Genomic DNA, 20,696 nt, shown 5'->3' on the forward strand with positions numbered 1-20,696 from the left:
GCTAGCATGGAAAGCGGACGTTAAACGATGATGATGATGACCATTCAACTGTTAATATCAATATATATATATATATTTTCCGAATTTGTGTAAATGTGTTTAGAATTATAATTATGTGGAGAATGGAGAAACAAACACAAGAAGAAGCAAGTCAATTGGGCTAGTTAGCCATTGATTTAATTATGTGGAGATTATATAATGAGTCATTTACGATCGTTTCAATGTGCCAAATGGTTTGGCAGATCTCTTCAGAATGTTGAGAAGTATGTTAGAGTTCATGGTGTGAGAGATGCAAGAGAAACAGTTAGTGGATATAGTAATGTATATAGTGGTATAAGAATAGAGTTAGGTAAAGTTAGTCTTACATTTTAGTTGAAGTTGTGTTAATAGTCTTTCTGCAAAGGAGAGGTAGGGTGGGTGCTGTTCAAGCTCGTAGTTCCAATCTTATCAGTTGCACATAAAGTTAAAATATGGTCTGGTTTGCACGTTTTTTATTATGGAATTTTTTTTTTTTACTTGTTTTTAAAATAGCATAATGAAAAACATGCAAACCAGACCATGTTTTAACTTCATTCAACTGATATATATATATATATATATATATATATATATATATTTATATATAAAAATTTAAGGAATGGAGAAAACAAATTTTTAAATATACTCAGATACCCAAAATTTCAAGGAGTTTCTACCTCAAAAACAGGAACTACACCACAGTTATTTTGTGTTCTTTGCTACCTTGGTTTCTATTAACCCATTAATTCTATCCGAAGAATTTTTATTCATTAAGATAGAAGAAATATATATATATATATATATATATATATATATATATATATATATATATATATATATATATCTATCATCATCATCATCGTTTAACGTCCACTTTCCATGCTAGCATGGGTTGGACAATTTGACTGAGGACTGGCAAGCCAGAAGGCTGCACCAGGCTCCAATCTGATCTGGCAGAGTTTCTACAGTTGGGTGCCCTTCTTAACGCCAACCACTCCGAGAGTGTAGTGGGTGCTTTTATGTGCCACCGGCATGAAGGCCAGTCACACGGTACTGGCAATTGCCACGCTCAAAAAGGTGTTTTTACGTTCCCCCTGCACGGGAGCCAGTCCAGCGGCACTGGCAACAACCTCGCTCGAATGATTTTCTAACGTCCCACCAGCACACGTGCTAGAAGGCAACGCTGGTAACGATTACACTGTAATGATGCTATTTACGGGCCACTACCACGGAAACCAGACAACTGCTCTGGCAATAAACACACTCGACAGTGCTGTTAGTGCTCATATATATATATATATATATATATATATATATACCGGAGTAAGCACATAAAATGTGCAACAAGGTGGAAAAAAGAGTACTCAAATACCAGAGGTAGAGTAATATGCTTTATTTAAAAGCAGCAGAAATATAACAAAAGACTGTTACTCTGAGTTTAACAGTCTTTTGTTATATTTCTGCTGCTTTTAAATAAAGTATATATATATATATATATATATATATATATATATATATGAACAATATATGAGTATATGCATATATATGTACATGTATGTACATACCTTCATCTACATACACACACACACACACACACACACACACACACACACATAGCTTCCTTGCTCATAGACTATTTATTTAAATGCAACAAGTTTTTAATAAGGCTTCTGCATAAACTTGTAATAATCTTTGAAAGCAATATGGGAGGTAACTCTACTGAAATAAAACCCACTTCCTTTTATATATCAAATCAAAAATTCCTTTGCAAATGGCATCAACTGAAATGACAAAAAAAAATTTTTTTTGTTCTTTCCAGGTATCTTGGTGAAGTTATAAACGATAAGAATGAACGATGGGAAATACAACTGAAAGGGGCTGGCCTTACACCATTCTCTCGTGGTGCCGATGGCAGGAAAGTACTACGCAGTAGTATACGAGAATTTTTATGTAGTGAGGTAAAATTGTTTTTGAATTAACACCTTGATATAAATAATAAAAAAAAAAAACTAACATAGTTGATTAATTACTAAACTTCACGAAATTATAGCATTAATAAGAAGCCTCAAAGGGTGGCTATAGCAGCCAACTCTCCCTCCTGTCGTAGTCTGAAAGTAAATGTTCTGTTTGTATTAATGGTATTCTAATTGTTTAATCAACTGAACTACCTACTAACTGAATTATATTGCAAGTGGTTGAATATTCCACAGACATTTATACCTGTAAGTTAACTGTCAAGCAGAATCAGCCACAGTATGTGTCAAGAGTGGCTGACTGAATTACAGATACAATCCATCTAATAGGCTTCCACACAGTTTCCATCTATTCAGTTTCACTCACAAGTTTTAAGTCAACCTGAGGTTGTGGTAAAAGATATTTGTCCAAGATACTCCATGGTGGGATCGAACCTCCGATGTAATGATTGCCATTACATTCAGCTACCTTTGCATCCATAAATTACATTATTCCTTCTTTAAAAAAGAACAATGAAGTTACAAAGTTGACCCCAACGGAATTTGAACTCGAAACGCAAAGACAGACGAAATACCAATAAGCATTTTGCCAGCTTGCTGTCCTTATTGGCTTAATAATAATAATAATAAACGCTTCAGATTTTGGCACAAGGCCAGCATTTGGAGAGGAGGCAGTTGATTACATCAACCCCACTATTTGAATTATGCTTTATTTTATCGACCCCAAAAGTATAAAAGGTAAAGCTGATCTCACTAGGATTTGAACTCAGAATATAAAGAACCAGAAGAAATGCTACTAAGCATTTTGTCCAACTCGTTAATGATTCTACCAACTTGCTCCCTTTTTTTTTCTTTTTTTTTTAACTTTACTTTTTGACTTTACCCACTAAGAGACCTTCAGAAACCCTCATAAGCTTATACTGTATTAGTCTGATGCTCTACCAACTGTGCTGTATGAGCAGCTCAAAAATAATAATGTGTACACAGCCTAGAATTTGTAGGGAGAGGGATCATTGATCACATCAACCCCAGTACTTGACTGGTACTTAACACTTTAGCATTTAAACCAGCCATACCTGGCCCAAATATTCTACCTTTTTTATGCTCAAACTGACTGGATCTGGCCTCTCATACCTTACGCTACAGTATCTACATCATCAAAATTTTGAGGCTATCAGATAATGTATAATTAATTGAAAACAATGTTAATAAATTAGCATTATATTTGATAGAATGATCTAAAAGCTAAAGGTTTAATTTATTGGCCCTAAAAGGATGAAAGGCAAAGTCAACCTTGGTGGGATTTGAACTCAGAATATAAAGACAGACGAAACGCCACTAAGCATTTTTCCCAGTGTGCTAACAATGCTGCCTTTGGTTTCAAATTTTGGTTACGGCCAGCAAGTTGGTCGTAGGTGGGGGGTAAGAGTCAGTTACATCAACCCCAGCACTCAACTAGTACTTATTTTATCAACCCCAAAAAGATGAAGGGTAAAGTTGACCGTGGCAGTACTTCAGCTCAGACAAAATGCCACCTAAGCATTTTGCCCGGCATGATGGTTTTCTGCCAGCTCATCACCTTAAACCTTTAGCATTCAGATTATCCTGTCAAATGTAATGTGTATTTATTCGCATTGTTTTGAATTAATCATACACTATCTCATAGCTTCAAGATCTTGAGGATATGATAATTTATATTCAAAATAACATTGTAGGATAGGTGTGAAATGCCAGATGTAGTAAGTTTGAATATCATCATCATCATCATCATTTAACGTCCGCTTTCCATGGGTTGGACAATTTGACTGAGGACTGGTAAACCAGGTGGCTACACCAGGCTCCAATCTGATTTGGCAGAGTCAGATTGGAAAACCAAGTAAAATATTTGGGCCAGATATTGCCAGTTTAAATGCCAAAGGGTTAATAATAATAATAATAATAATAATAATAATAATAATCCTTTCTACTAAATGCACAAGGCCTGATATTTTTTGGGGGGGAGACTAGTCAATTACATCGACCCCAGTGTTTCACTGGTACTTAAGTTATTGACCCCTAGAGGATGAAAGGCAAAGTCAACCTTTGCAAGAAGAAGAAGAAAAGCCAAAAATAAAAAAGTTATGTTTCCTAATTTCATGCTATTTTTACTTCAAAACGCAAGTTTATACTGGTTCACGTTATTTTTCAGGCTTTTTATTACTTGGGTATTCCAACCACAAGAGCTGGAACATGTATAACATCAGACTCTACAGTTGTAAGAGATATTTTCTACTCGGGCAACCCTCGCCAAGAAAAATGTACGATTGTCCTCCGTATTGCTCCTACATTTCTCCGGTTTGTATTTAACTGCTTTAATATAAAATGGAGTGAACGTTAGTTTCTCATTATTTTCATGGATTTCACAAGCACCATAGAGATCAACCAGAATGTGTAACTCATCTTTTTTCCCTATTTGCTTATTTTATGTTGTAGTGAGGGTAAAAGGAAGTATCACCATTGCCGATATTCATTGGTGAAATATATCATGTTTGCCTTTTACTTGTTTCAATCACTACACTGCCAGCTGCTGGGGCACCACTTTCAAGGGTTTAGTCAAAGAAATTGACCCCCAGTACTTTATTTCTAAGCCTGGTAATTATTGTGCCTGTCTCTTTTACGAAACCACTCAATTACTCGGATGCAAACAAACCCAACACAAAGACAAAAATTCACACACACACATACATATGTATGTATATATTCTTTTATTCTTTTACTTGTTTCAATCATTTGACTGTGGCCATGCTGGAACACTGCCTTAAAGGGTTTTAGTCAAAGAAATCGATCCCAGGACTTATTCTTTGTAAGCCTAGTACTTATTCTATCAGTCTCTTTTGCTGAACCACTAAGTTACAGGAACTCAAACACACCAATATCAGTTGTCCAGCAATGTCAGGGAAACAAACACAGATGCAAAGACACACACACATAGATATATACATATATGTGACGGGCTTCATTCAGTTTCCATCTAGTTTTGGTTTGGCTCTAAAATCCCTAAAAATAGACCTAGAGAGCTGAAATTTTCAAGTTGTAGCTTAGACATAGAGCTTTCCAAAAAGATATAGCATGCCAAGATCGTATGATGATCAAGATATACAGTGATTAATTTTCAGTCAACATACACTTTATATACTGTACAAAATGTATTAAACGAATCAAAAAGCATTCAAGTAGTTAATAAAAAGAAATTAAACGCTATGACATAAGCCGATGTGAAACTAATTAATCTTTAGATAAAGCTTTAAAATATTGGACATATCCCAAATATTTAATGAAATATCAGCAAATATCCTCATTGTACAAATTCATTTCATCAGCTCTTCAAATCATCAGCAACTGTTTGTCGTCTAACATAAGCCTAACTGAGGTATCACAATTAAATCAGTGTTAATATAATTAAATATATCATAATTAAATTAGTGTTAATAGGGTTGATATATAAGACAACACATTATGCCCAAATGGAATGAAATATGTCAATTGTCTTGTCTATCATTGGAGGTATATTCTGTTGACTAAAGGCAGTGATAATACTGTAGTGACACCTATAGCAGACGACTGTTATATGTTCAATGTCCGGAGTTTTATCCACGCATGCGCAGGGACTAGTTCCGGAAGGAATACAGGAAGAGTCTCATGCGCATGCGTAGAGTTCGACACCCAGCTTTGGCGCCTTTTCTCACTCTCATCGTTCGCTGATCTCCGTCGAGCCTAGACGTCCCACAGAGCTCTCTCCAACATTCCAGCACTAGAGCTACACAAATAACCACGAACTTCATTGACGGCGTCTCAGTAACCAAAGGCGACGAGCTACCGAATTCCCTCCAAGCGTGAGCCGAATTCCACTGTAAATAAATATTGTTGTGTTGTTCAGAATCTGCGTTCCGTTGTTTCTTCAAGAAATTTAATGTACGGAAGCGGAGTACACCTAATGGTGTATAACCACTTTCCTACAATACCTTTCAAAGTGCCCAGTTGGGATGAACAATGAACTTTACATATGTTTGTGTATCACTCAGCACCAAGTTTAGGAGAATCTGCAAAGGTTATGGACACTGCCCTTCTGTTTCTAACTTATAAAATCAAAACATGAGCTATAGTGCAAAATAGTTTAATAGTTCAGTGCCCAGTTAGGCCTTTTTGAGTGTTTGATGTGGTGCATTGATATCTTATGTTATTTAAGATTCATCACATATTTACTAATAAACAACTATACTTGTGTGTGTGTGTGTGTGTGAGCTATTCTTTAAAGTATCTAAATTGATCCAATTTTTCTTGTCAAGGTTTGGATCATTTGAAATTTTCAAAGCTGAAGATGATTTAACTAAGCGATCTGGACCCAGCACTGGCAACAAGGAGCTATTATTTCAGTTGTTGGATTACTCAGTCAAGTCTTTTTATCCTGAGGTGAGTTCATTGCCCTTCTCCTCTAGCTACACACACACACACACACACACACACACACACACACACACACACATATATATATATATATATATATATATATACATACATACAATGTACATTATATGAATAATATATAGTCTATTGACTAGTTTTTTTTTCTTCACGCTAGACCACTGGTAGCAGAAAATTTCTAAATTTTTTACTACCCTGAAATTTATATATATATATATATATATATATATATATATATATATATAAATATATATATATATATATCATTGTCGTCATCATTTAACATCCATTTTCCATGCTGGCATGAATTGGATGGTTTGACAGGAGCTGGCCAGGCTCCAATTGTCTGTTTTGGCATGGTTTCTATGGCTAAATGCCCTTCCTAATGCCAACCATTTTACTACGTTGTACTGGGTGCTTTGTATGTGCCACTGGCATGGGTGCATTTTACATAGCACCAGCACAAGTGCATTTTATGTGGCACTGGCACCTGCAAAATGAAAACATCTCAGCTGGGAGAGGGAGTGGGGGCAGAGCCATAAAGGACATGTCTCTATGTATGGATGGCCACAGTTTTACTTGACATGTCTCCTGACGTACAGCGGATTACCACAAGTCCTGGTCCATTGTCATCTTCTCAGTGAGGCCCAGTGTCTGAAGATCCTTTCTTGCCACTTCATCCCACATCTTCCTAAGTCTGCCTCTTTCACGGGTTCCCTCCACAATTAGAGATAGGCACTTCTTTAAGCAGCTGTCCTCATCCATACACATCACCTGACCATACCGGCACAGTCTTCTCTCTTGCACACAACATCTAATGCCTCTTATACTGTTTTCCTCTTAAATCATTTACACTCTGTCGTATGTGCACACTGACATTACTCATCCAGTAGAGCATGCTAACTTCATTTCATTCAAGCCTTTGCATCTCCTCTGTAGTCTATATATATTTATATATGCATCTATATATTGCCCATTTCCACAGCCACCACTACATGGACAAAGTGGACAGCCAATATGGCAAGATCTACATAAACTTACATTTCTAAACCATTCACGTCTCATGGTGGACGTTTGTGCCGGAAGCATATAAAGATTATTTAATTTCTCCTTTTCACATTGTTAGACGCTCTCCATCTTCACCATTTATTATTTTACTTCTGTATCACAGTCTTTCAAGCTAACTACAACAGTCTTATACATTCATATGTACACTATTTTTTAACAAAAACATAGAACTGTGCAATTGTGAAGACATGAAAGAGAGGCAATATGTATCTTGGAATAATAACTTTTGTAATTTATATTCAATTCAGAAAAATAAGGAGTCATCTCTACTTTTCACTGTCTCCATCCATTTATCAATCAAGTACTTTGCAGAGTGTGCTAGATGCATTGTACCATGGCACCAGCAATAGAGAGATTGCATTGCCCTAGTACAACTAAAGATTCTAAACTAAATAATTTTATGTATTTTCTGCTTTCTTGGGTATATTTTGTTGAGAAACAGTTAACATAGATGTTGTTGGTTATGTTTTTTTATATTGTTATCTATTTGTTTTGAATTGATATTATATTCACTCTCTGATTTATTCTCGTCTCTCAGATATGGTCAGAACATCAGAATGACAAACAGCAAATGTATTTGAACTTCTACAAAGAAATTGTAAAAAGGACAGCGAAATTAGTGGCGGCATGGCAATGTGTTGGCTGGTGCCATGGGTAAGATTCTACTGAGATTTCTTCACTGGATCAAAGGAGGGCGGGTCTGATTAAAGGCTAAAAAGTATAAGGTATGGGAAGTTAAACATTCCCAGATTATCTGCTTCCTATTCCCAATTTCTCGGTGGAAGTCATATAAATTAAAGTGTTCTGTCCAGAATCAACAATATCTCTTTTCATCAATATACTTTCATAGGTATATTGTATTTGATGGCATGTAAGATACATTTTTTTTTTTCAAAAATATATCTCAAAAAACTACCCCAGATCTTATGTGCAAAGTTGGGCCTATATTATATGCTTTACTTCACTAAAAATAGATGAAATACTGTATGACAATCTTAGGAAACTGAACCTTATGGAGGAGATGATGAAGGACCAAGATATCTGGTGCCTTGCTGAACTCAAGAAGACCCATCCTCCACAGCAAACGTATTAATACCATTCTCCCTGCTGAAAAGGATAGGCCTGCAAGAGCCCTGTGCAGGTGCCATGTAAAAAGCACTCGTGCTGGTGCCACTTAAAAGCGCTCATGCAAGCATCATGTAAAAGCACCACATAGAAGCACCCATACCAATGTCACATAAAAAGCACCCAGCACACTCTGTAAAGTGGTTAGCATTGGGAAGGATATCCAGCCATAGAAACCAAACCAAATCAGACTGGAACCTGGTGCAGCTCTCTTGCTTGCCAACCTTGGTCAAACCATCCAACCCATGCCAGCATGGAAAAGAAGGAGGAGGATGCATTGCCCATGCATTTTTTATGTCATTAACCTTTTCGCATTTAAACTAGTCGTATCCAACCGTAATATTCTACTCATTTTATCTTCGAAACAGTCGTATCTGGCCTCTCGTACCCTAGAATGTCTTTCCAAAAATAAACAATCACATCATCAAAATCTCAAAGCCACAAGATAATGCAAGATTAATTCAGAATAATATGATTTACACTTAACAGAGTAATCTGAATGCTAAAGGATTAACTACAGCATCTAACTAATTCCTTGCCATGTTACCTCTCCCTTTATTTCCTTTATGTTTCGTTATCCAATATTTTCCTCTTTTCTCTGCAGTGTATTGAATACAGACAATATGAGTATCTTGGGTTTAACAATCGACTATGGACCGTTTGGATTCATGGACAGATTTAATGACGATTTTATTTGTAATTCATCTGGTTAGTAACAATTCTGTTGTTTATTTGCCTTTATTTTCATTGCTATAGGTAATTGCTCATAGATTACAGCACTATATGAAGTTTTTATGATATAAAATCTCCAGGGTAGTCTTTGCTACATTTACCATATTTATTTATATATCAAAAGCGCTCATGTATAATGGGCACTCCTTCTATGTAGTTTTTATGTAGTATATGTAATTATATATAGTTGAGAGCATGTGTACGTTTAAGCATTTCATTCCGTGTATCATTTTTTTTATTTATCCCATTGCATCATATTCAGTTTTTCCCTCCTGAATTTTAGATGGAGAAGGCCGATACTCTTACAGTAAACAACCAGAGATCTGTAAATGGAACTGTCGCAAACTGGCAGAAGATATCCAAGAAGCTGTGCCACTTGACAAAACTTTACCCGAGTTGGAAAATATCTTTGATAAAACATTTAGTGACGAATACTTTGGAATGATGAAGAAAAAGGTTAGCAGTTTTACTTTGTTTCTCTTACTCTATTTCCCCTCACCCTAGAAATATATGTACGTGTGTGTATATATTCGTATACAGACTGTCTTCATTTAACGACCTACCTATTTAACGACCACTTGGAGTTAGGACGAACTTTATGAACTGTCATTACATATTTTATACAATAGAACTTGAGGCGATGAATCCTAATTTTGAGTGATTTTCCAAGGTAGAAAGGAAGACAACTGAACTTTTCCGATGTTATTGAGAAATTTATGACAAAAAAAAGAAGATAACAAAGCAAACAACACTGACAGGATTTTTCATGCATTTTGATGTCAAGAATGAGTTGCTTTTGTAATCTTTATCCAAAGTAAAACAAATTTATTATGTTTGAGTTTCCTTTAAACCTTTTCACCTTTTCTATATAATCCTGAGAAAAGTTTATTAGACATCTTATGTACTGGGCCTGGAATCACAAACATACTTATGATGTCTGAGCTACAATAATACAGTATCCATATCCTAACTTTTAAGGTTTTCCTTGTGATAATATTATTGTTACTTATTCATTTTTCAACAATTTATGTTAGTGATTCTTGGCCCTGTACTGCATATACTTTATACAGTACGATATTCTGTTTTTATATGTATGTACAGTACACTATACCTATAAAAAAAAAAATATGTACCCTATGAATATTCGTTTAACGACAAATTTGCTTAACAACGGAGCTGTTGGAACGTAACTCGGTCGTTAAATGAGGACAGTCTGTATACATATATATTCTTTTATTCTCTTATTTGCTTTAGTCACTTGACTGCAACAATGCTGGAGCGCTATCTTAAGGGGCTTTAGTCAAATAAATCAACCTCAGGACTTATTTTTTAAGCCTAGTACTTATAATATCAGTCTTTTTTGTTGAACCACTCAGTTACGGGGATGTAAACACACCAACACTGGTTATCAAGCAGTGATGGGGGGACAAACACAGACACAATGACACACACACACACATAGATATAGATATATACATATAAGTATATATACAATGGGCTTCTTTCAGTTTCCGTCTACCAGATCCACTCTTGAGGCATTGGTCAGCCCAAAGCTTATAGTAAGACACCTGTGAAAGATGTCATGCAGTTGGACTGAACCCAGAACCATGTGATTGGGAAGTAAGCTTCTTACCACATTGCCATACCTGCACCTATATATATAAATGTGTGTGTATTTATAAATATGTGTACATTTATGTATGTGTGTATTAACCCTTTGCTTGTCCAAAGCATTTTCATAAGTTTGTCCCAAATGTTGATTCTTGTTTACGAACTTTTAGTTGGCCTTTCTTTCATATCTTCTGAGTATCATAAAGCTTTCCTTCCATTAGTCCCAAATTACTCTTATGGTTAAAAAAAATGTTTATATGTATCATATATGATGCATGGATACCAGGGGAATATGTCTTGTGTATTACATGCAATACACAGGACAGGCATAGGGTTAACAGTAGCTTGACACTGATTGGGTACATAGAAGAGTAAAGTAAACTTCACGTATGTGCATTTTTAACCATAATCCATTGTTCTCTCTGTGCACAGGAATAAATGATAGACTCTCACATCATTTTCCATGTATGTGCTTCCAGTTGTTTGATTAACTGGATGAGCTGCTAATTGAATTACTATGTGAAGTGACTGAATCATCATCATCATCGTCGTCATATAACATCCATCTTCCATGCTGGTATAGATTGGAAGTAGAATTACTTACAAAACTGGACCTTTAAATTACCTGTACATTTCATTTGCCAGCTCCCATACAGCAGTTTCTGCCTACTTAGTTTCACTCATAAGGCTTTGATCAATCTGAGGCTATAGTGAAAGACACTTGCCCAAGATGCCATGCTTTGGAATGAAATCTGGGACTTCTTGAATGTATCAACACAGGAACAAAGTACCAATCTCTGATGAGGCTTTAATAAGTACTGAAACTAGTATCATCTATCTCTTTTTCTGTTTACAATGAGAAGAAACATACAATAAATGCAATTCTCTGTTGCAAATTTCTTCTCAAACTAATTTTGAAATAACTCAATCGTTAATTTCTCTCCTCAACAACTTCCTGTTGCAGACACAAACCATTTTGTGAAAACTTTTCAAACTTTTCACATTTATCTTCTTCCTCAAACCCAAAAACAATCAGATGGTATCACCCAAAGGTTGTTAGGTTTTTTTTCTTTATATACCAGTCCCTTGACACCATCATCTGGCCCCAGCACCCTTCCCATTGACATCCTTGGATCCCTTTCCATCTGCAGATGTTCAGCCTGAGTATCAATCAGGTTGTCACCAAACTGGGAGGAGAGTTTGCTACAAAGGTCTGTCCTCTTCTGACTAACCTATAATTTAGGCTGACACATTTCATCCCAGTAAATTTATCTCTGGCTACCTCAACTCCATTTAAGCCTCACTAGTTCTAGACAAACTGGCAGAGTTACTGTATCGAATGCCTTACAGTATTCATTCCAGCTCTCTGCATTCTGAATTCAAATCTTATTAAAATCAGTTCTTTTTCTTTTCTCTCTCTCTCAACTACCTTCTTACTTTCTACAACTACCTTCTTACAAAATCTTCAATTCTCGTCTGACAAAGTACCTTGTCCAAATCACATCCCTAATTCCTCTCACACCATAATATACTCCACTTCAATTTAATTCTTATATCATTCTTACCAACCAGACCATTATTAACCTAATCTCTTTTCAGTGACTGTTTATGGAAATGGTCCTGTTTCTTATTATTTCTCTTTTTCTTTTCACCAGCTTGGCTTCCAAAAAGACCACAAAGAGCTGAAGTAAGTTGTTTGGTGCCAGATTACCTTATACACAGCTTATATCTGTATAGCTTCTAACTGATACCATTTCATTCTTTATTCTAAACCCTAACCCTTCTAGAATAATATGGCTTAGCAAGACCAACATTCCAAATTTTACCCCAACCATGCATGTGATAGACAATCTACTCAAGTCATATTTGTTACCGTAACAACTCTATACAGTTCTTAAAGAACAGACAGTACCAGGATTCATAGGCAGGACTTCCTTAATCAGTCTGAATGCTTTCACACTGTTTCTTAAGTTATTACAGATTATCAGGCCTCTTTTATCTAATAAGGCACCAGTGCTGTTCTAGGATGAGACAAAAGTAAGGGGTTTGTCAATACAAAATGCACAAATACTAAGTGATTACACATGAAACGTTTCTTAGCTTTAGTGTATTTAAAGTAGATTTTATTATTTAAAAAATCTTAAAGAGGATTCTAGCAGGATTCAAGTAACCAATAATGGAAATCAATTTGATTCCTATGAAATTCACTTCATTAGTTAAAATTTCTCTTATGGGAGAAGTGAGTCCATTGCTAGTTATATCAATTCCAGAGAAGATATTTATCTGTAAATCAGCCCTGATCGAATGTACCTATGAGTGAGGGGATTCTAGCTGTGACCACATCTTTTTTTTAAACTAATTATCTAGGACTGATGTGTCCATTCTATTAGAGTGTGATTTGCAAAATATTTGGCTACTATTTCTACGAAGTTAAACAGTCATATAGAGGCTTCTTTCATTATTTCATTAATGCTTTAGTTTACATAAACAGTATATGCATCTGGACTCTAGATCTACTTTAGATTATTTTTTTATTTCTAAGTTTGTAAGTTTATTTCCAAAACATTCTTTTAGCAGATAAAATATTTTTTGAGTCAAACAATCTTTTTATTACAGCAATATTGTTAAAGATCTTCTTAAAACTATGTGCTCAACTGGAGCGGATTTCACAAACACTTTCCGTTTCCTGAGTAAATTAGCTGTTCCAGGTGGAGAAGGCATTGGCATAGATGAAGCACTTGAATACCTTGTTTCAAACTGTTCAACCATTGAAGAACTTAAAGCTGACTGCCATCTTCGAGTGGACGCAAGGTATGCACTCTCTCTCTCTCTCTCTCTCTCTCTCCCTCTCTCTCTCTCTCTTTTTCTCCTTTTGTAACTTTACCCATGGCTTATATCAATATTAAATTTTTTGACTAATCTTAGATTACAAGGTTAACTGGTCTGTCACTGCAGATAATGGATTAACTTGTCTACCACCATAGATCAGTATATTAGCAGATCTTCTACCTCAGATCAGTAGATTAACTGGTCAACCACCACAGATCAATAGATTAACTGGTTTGCCATTACAGATCAATAGATTGACTGGTCTACTATTACAGATCAGTTGATTAATTGGTCTCCCACCACAGATCAATAGATTAACTGGTCAATCACTGCAGATTAGCTGTCTTAATTTATGGAAAGGTCTGAGTAGACTGTCTAGAGTTTGATGAAATTAGTTTATGTTCAATTTGAACATCTGTAAGTCATTAAAAGTAGAAATGAAATTGCAAAAGGTTGATGTTCTGACATGAGTTATGTGCTGAAATGTTCATAGAATGAGATTGTGAATATTAATTTTGAAAGTTGAAAACTTACAAATAGTTGAATGACTTTACAAGCACATTAATCAATGAATCTGAAGTCTTGATACATGCAGTGAGTGAATACTCAGAGGTCGCCGTCGTCGTTGTTTAACGTCCGCTTTCCATGCTAGCATGGGTTGGACAATTTGACTGAGGACTGGTGAAACCAGATGGCTACACCAGGCTCCAATCTGATTTGGCAGAGTTTCTACAGCTGGATGCCCTTCCTAACGCCAACCACTCAGAGAGTGTAGTGGGTGCTTTTACGTGTCACCCGCACGAAGGCCAGTCAGACGGTACTGACAACGGCCACGCTCATCTCGCTCGAGAAACCTCATGTGTCACCCGCACAAGAGCCAGTCCAGGGGCACCGGCAACGATGTTTTTATCTCTTTTGATGATTAGTATATCCAGGAATAGTAGTTGAGATTTACTGTATACAATGGTGAAGTTGATAACATTGTTTATGCTGTTGATTAAAATGTGTTTGTCCATAGGCTTAGACAGTTATCTAGGTAATGTTTCCAGTTTTCTAGTAGCTATTTGTGAAAGTTCAAGCCATATTTTAATTTAGATTATTCATATATCTGGACCCCCATGTAAGCCTTGACTAGATTGGCATAAATCAAAGCAACTTTTGTCGCCATTGCATTCCAAGATATTTGTTTGTAAATCTTGCCATCAAAGTCAAAAAGTTGTTTTTGAAGTTGAACTTTAATCTTTAAGTGATGAAACTTTTTACAATTCTCTCTGGAATTTCATGAGGAAATTTCCCAAGCCAGAAATTTATTGCATCTAGTCCATATTGGTGTAGGATTGTGATATAGAGGTTTACCACATTAAAAGATATGATAGTGGTATCATTGTTTATGGATTTTGGGAGGTGGTTTAACAGGTCCAGGTCATCCCTTACAAAACTTGATATGTATTTTAAAATAGGTTTCAATAATATGTCTAAAATGTTGAGTCTGTGTGTGTTTCACAGTTCAGGCCTGCTACGATTGGTCTAAATTTAAGGTCGGTGGGATATTGTATGTTTATGCAACCTCAAGTTGGTTACCTACAAAAATTTCTAAGACCAATCATGTAACTATCCTCTCAAAACATATACTAATTTGAGCCATGAATTCCCTATAAAAATAGGACAAGCTTCAAGCACTAGTCAGAAGCAAGACAGTTGTGACTTTGCTAAAGATATTTTAATTGGTCTGGGGCTATAGTAGAAGGTACTGCAGAGTAGGACTGAATTATATTGAAGAATGAGATGAGAGCAGGAGGAAATACCTGGAGAGGCTTTCAACAAGAAAACAGTAAAGTTGGTGCTCACATAGTTAATGGAGTGAGCCAAATGATTCCACTTAATTAAAATTATCTTTTACGTTTTATTTGTTTTAGTCATTTGACTGTAGCCATGCTGGAGCAATGCTTTTTTTAAGAGCTTAAGTCAAACAAATTGATGGTCCCAGTGCTTATTTTTTAAGTCTGGTACTTATATCAGTCTCTTTTGCTGAACCACTAAGCTACTGGGACATAATGAAACCAACACCAGTTGTCAAGTAGTCGAGCAGTGAGCACGCGCGCATGCGTGCACACACATATACACACACGTATAAACACATGCACACTTACCACAGACTCTTTTAGTTTCCATCTACCAAATCCACTCATAAGGCTTTGGTTGGCCTGGGGCTCTAGTGGAAGACACTTGCCCAAAGTGCCATGCTCTGGGACTGAACCAGAAATCACATGGCTGGCATTCAAGCTTCTTACCCATACAGCCATGCCCACACTTATTGTGAAGAAAACAATAAATACCTTAGTGGTTTTATTTCTGGTCAAAGCAGACAGGGAAGATAACCCTAACTTTAAATTATATACTGTTAACACAATGAAAAAAATATAATGTAGTGAGTCTTAATATTGCATATGTTAACGCTAATTTGAATATAATTTTTTTGTATGCTGAACCTTATTTTTCAAGTGGATGCTAAAATGATGATGGTAATTATAATATCTACTCAAATTTTGATCCCTTTTTTTATCTTTTCTCTCTATTTAGAGATTTTAACTTAATTTTGGCAATTGCTCAAACCAACCCAGACATTTTAACACAACTTGGACCAGAGGTTCATAAAGTTTTTAAAGAGTTGGAAAGAATTGAAAATGCCAGGAAACTAGCTGTGAGTTATGGAAATTGATTTTCTTTTCTTTTTTCCATATTTCTTTTTGACATAAATATTGTTCAAAAACTAAAAAAGTAGGAGAGCTGTGATGGCTGGTTGAAACATTTCATAAACTCTTATCGTTATTTATTTTGTTAATAGTAGTGTATGTTGTTATGTATCAAAGTATCTCATCTAAACCAGGGTCACTAATACTTCACTACATATTTAACTCTTTAGCATTTATACTGGCCATGTCTGACCAAAATATTCTACCTGTTTTATGTTCAAACTGACCAGATCTGGCCTCTGACACAAACCCTACAATATTAACAGCTGCCTCATCAAAATCTCAAAGTTATCAGATAATGCATGATTAATTCAAAACAATGTGAATAAATAAGCATTACATTTGACAGAATGATCAGAATGCTAAAGGGTTAAAAGCCCCATATGATAAAAGACTCTGATATTTATCACCATAATCATCATCCTCATCATGGTGGAGGCGCAATGGCCCAGTAGTTAGGGCAGCGGAAATGTGGTCATAGGATTGCGGTTTTGATTCCCAGACCCGGGCGTTGTGAGTGTTTATTGAGCGAAAACACCTAAAGCTCCACGAGGCTCGGGCAGGGGATGGTGGCGAACCCTGCTATACTCTTTCACCACAACTTTCTCTCACTCTTACTTCCTGTTTCTGTTGTGCCTGTAATTCAAAGGGTCAGCCTTGTCACACTGTGTCACGCTGAATATCCCCAAGAACTACGTTAAGGGTACACGTGTCTGTGGAGTGCTCAGCCACATGCACGTTAATTTCAGGAGCAGGCTGTTCCGTTGATCAGATCAACTGGAACCCTCATCGTCGTAAGCAACGGAGTGCCAACAACATCATCATCATCATCATCATCATCATCATTTAGCATCCAACTTCCACACTAGCATGGAAATTGGATTGTTTGACATGGTTTGACAAGTCAGAGGATTGTGTCACGCTCCAAGATCTACTTAGGCATAGCTCCCATTACTAAATGCTCTTCCTATCACCAACCACTTTACAGAGTATATTAGGTGCATTTTTTTTTTTTTTTTTTTGTGACACCAGCACTTTCACTTCTGCTTTCCATGCTGGCATGAGTTTGATGGGTTGTTACAGTTTAAGTTTTTTTCTTATTCAGAGTTACTACTATCCCAAGTGGAGATCTGCATCCCATTCATGCATTCCATTTTGGTGTGGTATCTATGACTAAATACACTTCTTAACACCAACCTTTACAGAGTGAGCTAGGTGCACTTTTATTGTTGCACCAGCCACTAGTGAGGTTGACTTATACCCCATGAGGCAAAAGAATCCTCACTATTCTACATTAGCAGAGAGTGCAAAGGCAGGAGGACCAGGGTGAGTGAGTGATGAAGGTAAGTGTGTGATGGCAGAAACAGAGTGATTAGTAGAGGAGGAGGCTGTAATAGAAGAATGACAATACTGGAATGTGGCCAGTGATTGCAGTTAGATCAACTGATGGAGGATAATATGGTTGAGTGATGGTAAGAGAGGGTGATGGATGTCAATAAGGAATACCCTAGGGGCACTTGATAATTGTTGGCACTCCGTCGCTTATGACGTTGAGGGTTCCAGTTGATCCGATCAACGGAACAGCCTGCTCGTGAAATTAACGTGCAAGTGGCTGAGCACTCCACAGATACGTGTACCCTTGATGTAGTTCTCAGGGATATTCAGCGTGACACAGTGTGACAAGGCTGACTCTTTGAATTACAGGCACAACAGAAACAGGAAGTAAGAGTGAGAGAAAGTTGTGGTGGAAGAGTACAGCAGGGTTCGCCACCATCCCCTGCCGGAGCCCCGTGGAGCTTTTAGGTGTTTTCACTGAATAAACACTCACAACGCCTGGTCTGGGAATCGAAACCGCGAGTCCGTTGCCCTAACCACTGGGCCATTGCGCCTCCACAGTTTTCTCTGTTAGTTGCTGAACTTGATAATATATAGTGCTACAAACATGACTTACTCAACAGAGATGGCATATGTTCTATATTGATGTCTGTATGACAAATGGTGAAATGCTATGAAAGTCATTTAAACTATGCCAGCATGAAAAAATGGATCTAAAAGGAAGATGTTGAGAACGATGAATTGAGCCAAAATAAATATAACAATGCTGCATTCAAGGACTTGAGGAGAATCGTTTTTCATTAATTAATGATTCTGAGGGGGAATGGTAGGGAAACTTTCAAGTTCTAAAGTAACAATCATTTGTCAGTCATCTGAGAATCAAAACCTAGCGACAAAATATGATGATAATAATAAGGATAATAATAATAATAATAATAATAATAATCATCATCTCTGGCTCTGTAGCTCACCTACAATATAAATATATATTAAAATGAGCTAATATGAGAGCATTTATGTAGTCCCTTGGCCTAACTGCCCCTCAAGACATACCTCACTGCTTTAAAATATGGATGCATTTAGACAATGTAGTTATAGTGTGGTCATGCTAGAGCACTTTTGAACCATTTTTTTCATTTTCAGTCATGAAGGAACTTTACTATATTTTATATCATTTAAGATTTTTACTCGGTACTGATTCCACATAAAATGCACTCATGCTAGGGCCATGTTAAAAGCACTGGTGCCACATAAAAAGTACACAGTATACTCTGTAGAGTGGAAGGGCATCTAGCGATAGAAACCATGCTAGAACAGACAATAGAGCCTGATGCAGCCCCTGGCCTTACTAGCTCCAGTCAAACTATCCAACCCATGCCAGCATGGAAGGTGGACATTAAATGATGATAAAAATTTAATTTCTATTTTTGTGTCTTTTTAATTAGGACAGGTCTCAGGAAGAGAAGGAACAGAGCGACAAGACAGAATGGAAGGCATGGTTGGAGCAATATCTTCAGTTATTGCAGACTGAAGCCAGTGAAGAAGACGATTTGGAAGGATTCTGCAAGAAAAGGGTTCACCTTATGAATAGTATCAATCCAAGGTATCATATTGTCCCCATAGTATCTAGTTATAACTGTGAATGTTTTAGTGTGATAGATTTCAATATAAACATTTTACAGTTTTAACCTTGAGAGACCCTCCTATATAGGCCTGCTGATATTCTATATATCATAGCAGCAAGTTGCCTGGTATGACCCTGTAGACATCCCTTTGGTAAGCTATGGATGTCTAAGATTGTATCATAGTTTTTCATTTTTCTCTCCATGATGTTCTAGTGTCAGTGAGACTGACCACATTCTCTTAGTTCTTCTGGTAGTTTTGTGTACAGAATCAGTTTTATCAGATTTTCAGATAATATTTGGGTAATATGACTCATCCAATTTGAGTTTCTCCTGAAGAAGAGATCTTCCATATTTTGTTACCAAGCTTGCCCTAGAATCTCACTGCTGGAAACCTTGTTTCTCTAGATTTTTATAATTGACTGCTGGGATGCCATATAGAAACATAAAGTTTCTTCCATTAACTTTTATGCCATGTCCAAGTTTTAGCACCAACACAAAAAAAGCAGTGACTCAGACAACTGCTCTGTAGATCTTACATTTTATTCTGGTAATAACCAGACTACATTCAAATAACTATCCATTCCTCCTTCTAAAGGACTTCATTTCTCTGAAATTGTTGTACCCATGTTTTCCTATTAACCACTTACCAGGTGACAAAAGGTAAAAATATGTGTTGCCTGTCTTTCTTAGTCAAATTAAAAAAACGTTTGTAATGGTCAGGTGCAAATTTTCTTATTCCAGTCATCTGTATAATTTATGCATTGAAACGGTCAGCTCCATGCTTTATACTGTAGGTTTGTACTACGTAACTATATCGCAGAGAATGCTATAAAAGCTGCTGAAGCTGGTGATTTCTTTGAGGTACGCCGGGTTTACAGTCTTCTTCAGAATCCTTACACTGACAACATAGAACTGGATGAGGTTTCTACAAACAGATTAGATATATCTTCCAATACTGATAACACTGATCAAGGTAGGATATTCTTTTGTTATTTTGAAATGAGTACGGTTGCTTGGCAGAGTTGTTAGAATATCAGACGGGGTGTCAAGGGCAAGGACAAATACTGCTAGGGTTCAAATACTTTTGAGATCAAATCCCAGAGAGACGAGCTTTGCCTTTTATTTTATCCCCTTTTTTTGTCAATAATAAAGTATCAATCAAGTAC

At 36.4% G+C, this 20,696-nt stretch overlaps 1 protein-coding gene across 1 annotated transcript in view; it reads left to right on the forward strand.

The window, feature by feature from the left end:
- The window catches only part of LOC106870718 (protein adenylyltransferase SelO, mitochondrial), a 32,360-nt gene that overhangs the window by 7,317 nt on the left and 4,347 nt on the right, over positions 1–20,696 (forward strand). Inside the window, exons 2-12 of the mRNA XM_014916886.3 lie at positions 1,838–1,976; positions 4,180–4,325; positions 6,317–6,440; positions 8,059–8,174; positions 9,250–9,353; positions 9,661–9,833; positions 12,644–12,675; positions 13,605–13,799; positions 16,398–16,518; positions 19,351–19,508; positions 20,325–20,503. Of these exons, the coding sequence (XP_014772372.2) occupies positions 1,838–1,976; positions 4,180–4,325; positions 6,317–6,440; positions 8,059–8,174; positions 9,250–9,353; positions 9,661–9,833; positions 12,644–12,675; positions 13,605–13,799; positions 16,398–16,518; positions 19,351–19,508; positions 20,325–20,503 (1,487 nt within the window). The remainder of the gene's footprint in view (positions 1–1,837; positions 1,977–4,179; positions 4,326–6,316; positions 6,441–8,058; positions 8,175–9,249; positions 9,354–9,660; positions 9,834–12,643; positions 12,676–13,604; positions 13,800–16,397; positions 16,519–19,350; positions 19,509–20,324; positions 20,504–20,696) is intronic.

The sequence above is a fragment of the Octopus bimaculoides genome, chromosome 16 (genome assembly GCF_046866305.1).
Source record: "Octopus bimaculoides isolate indiv1 chromosome 16, ASM4686630v1, whole genome shotgun sequence".
Taxonomy (NCBI): Eukaryota; Metazoa; Mollusca; class Cephalopoda; order Octopoda; family Octopodidae; genus Octopus; species Octopus bimaculoides.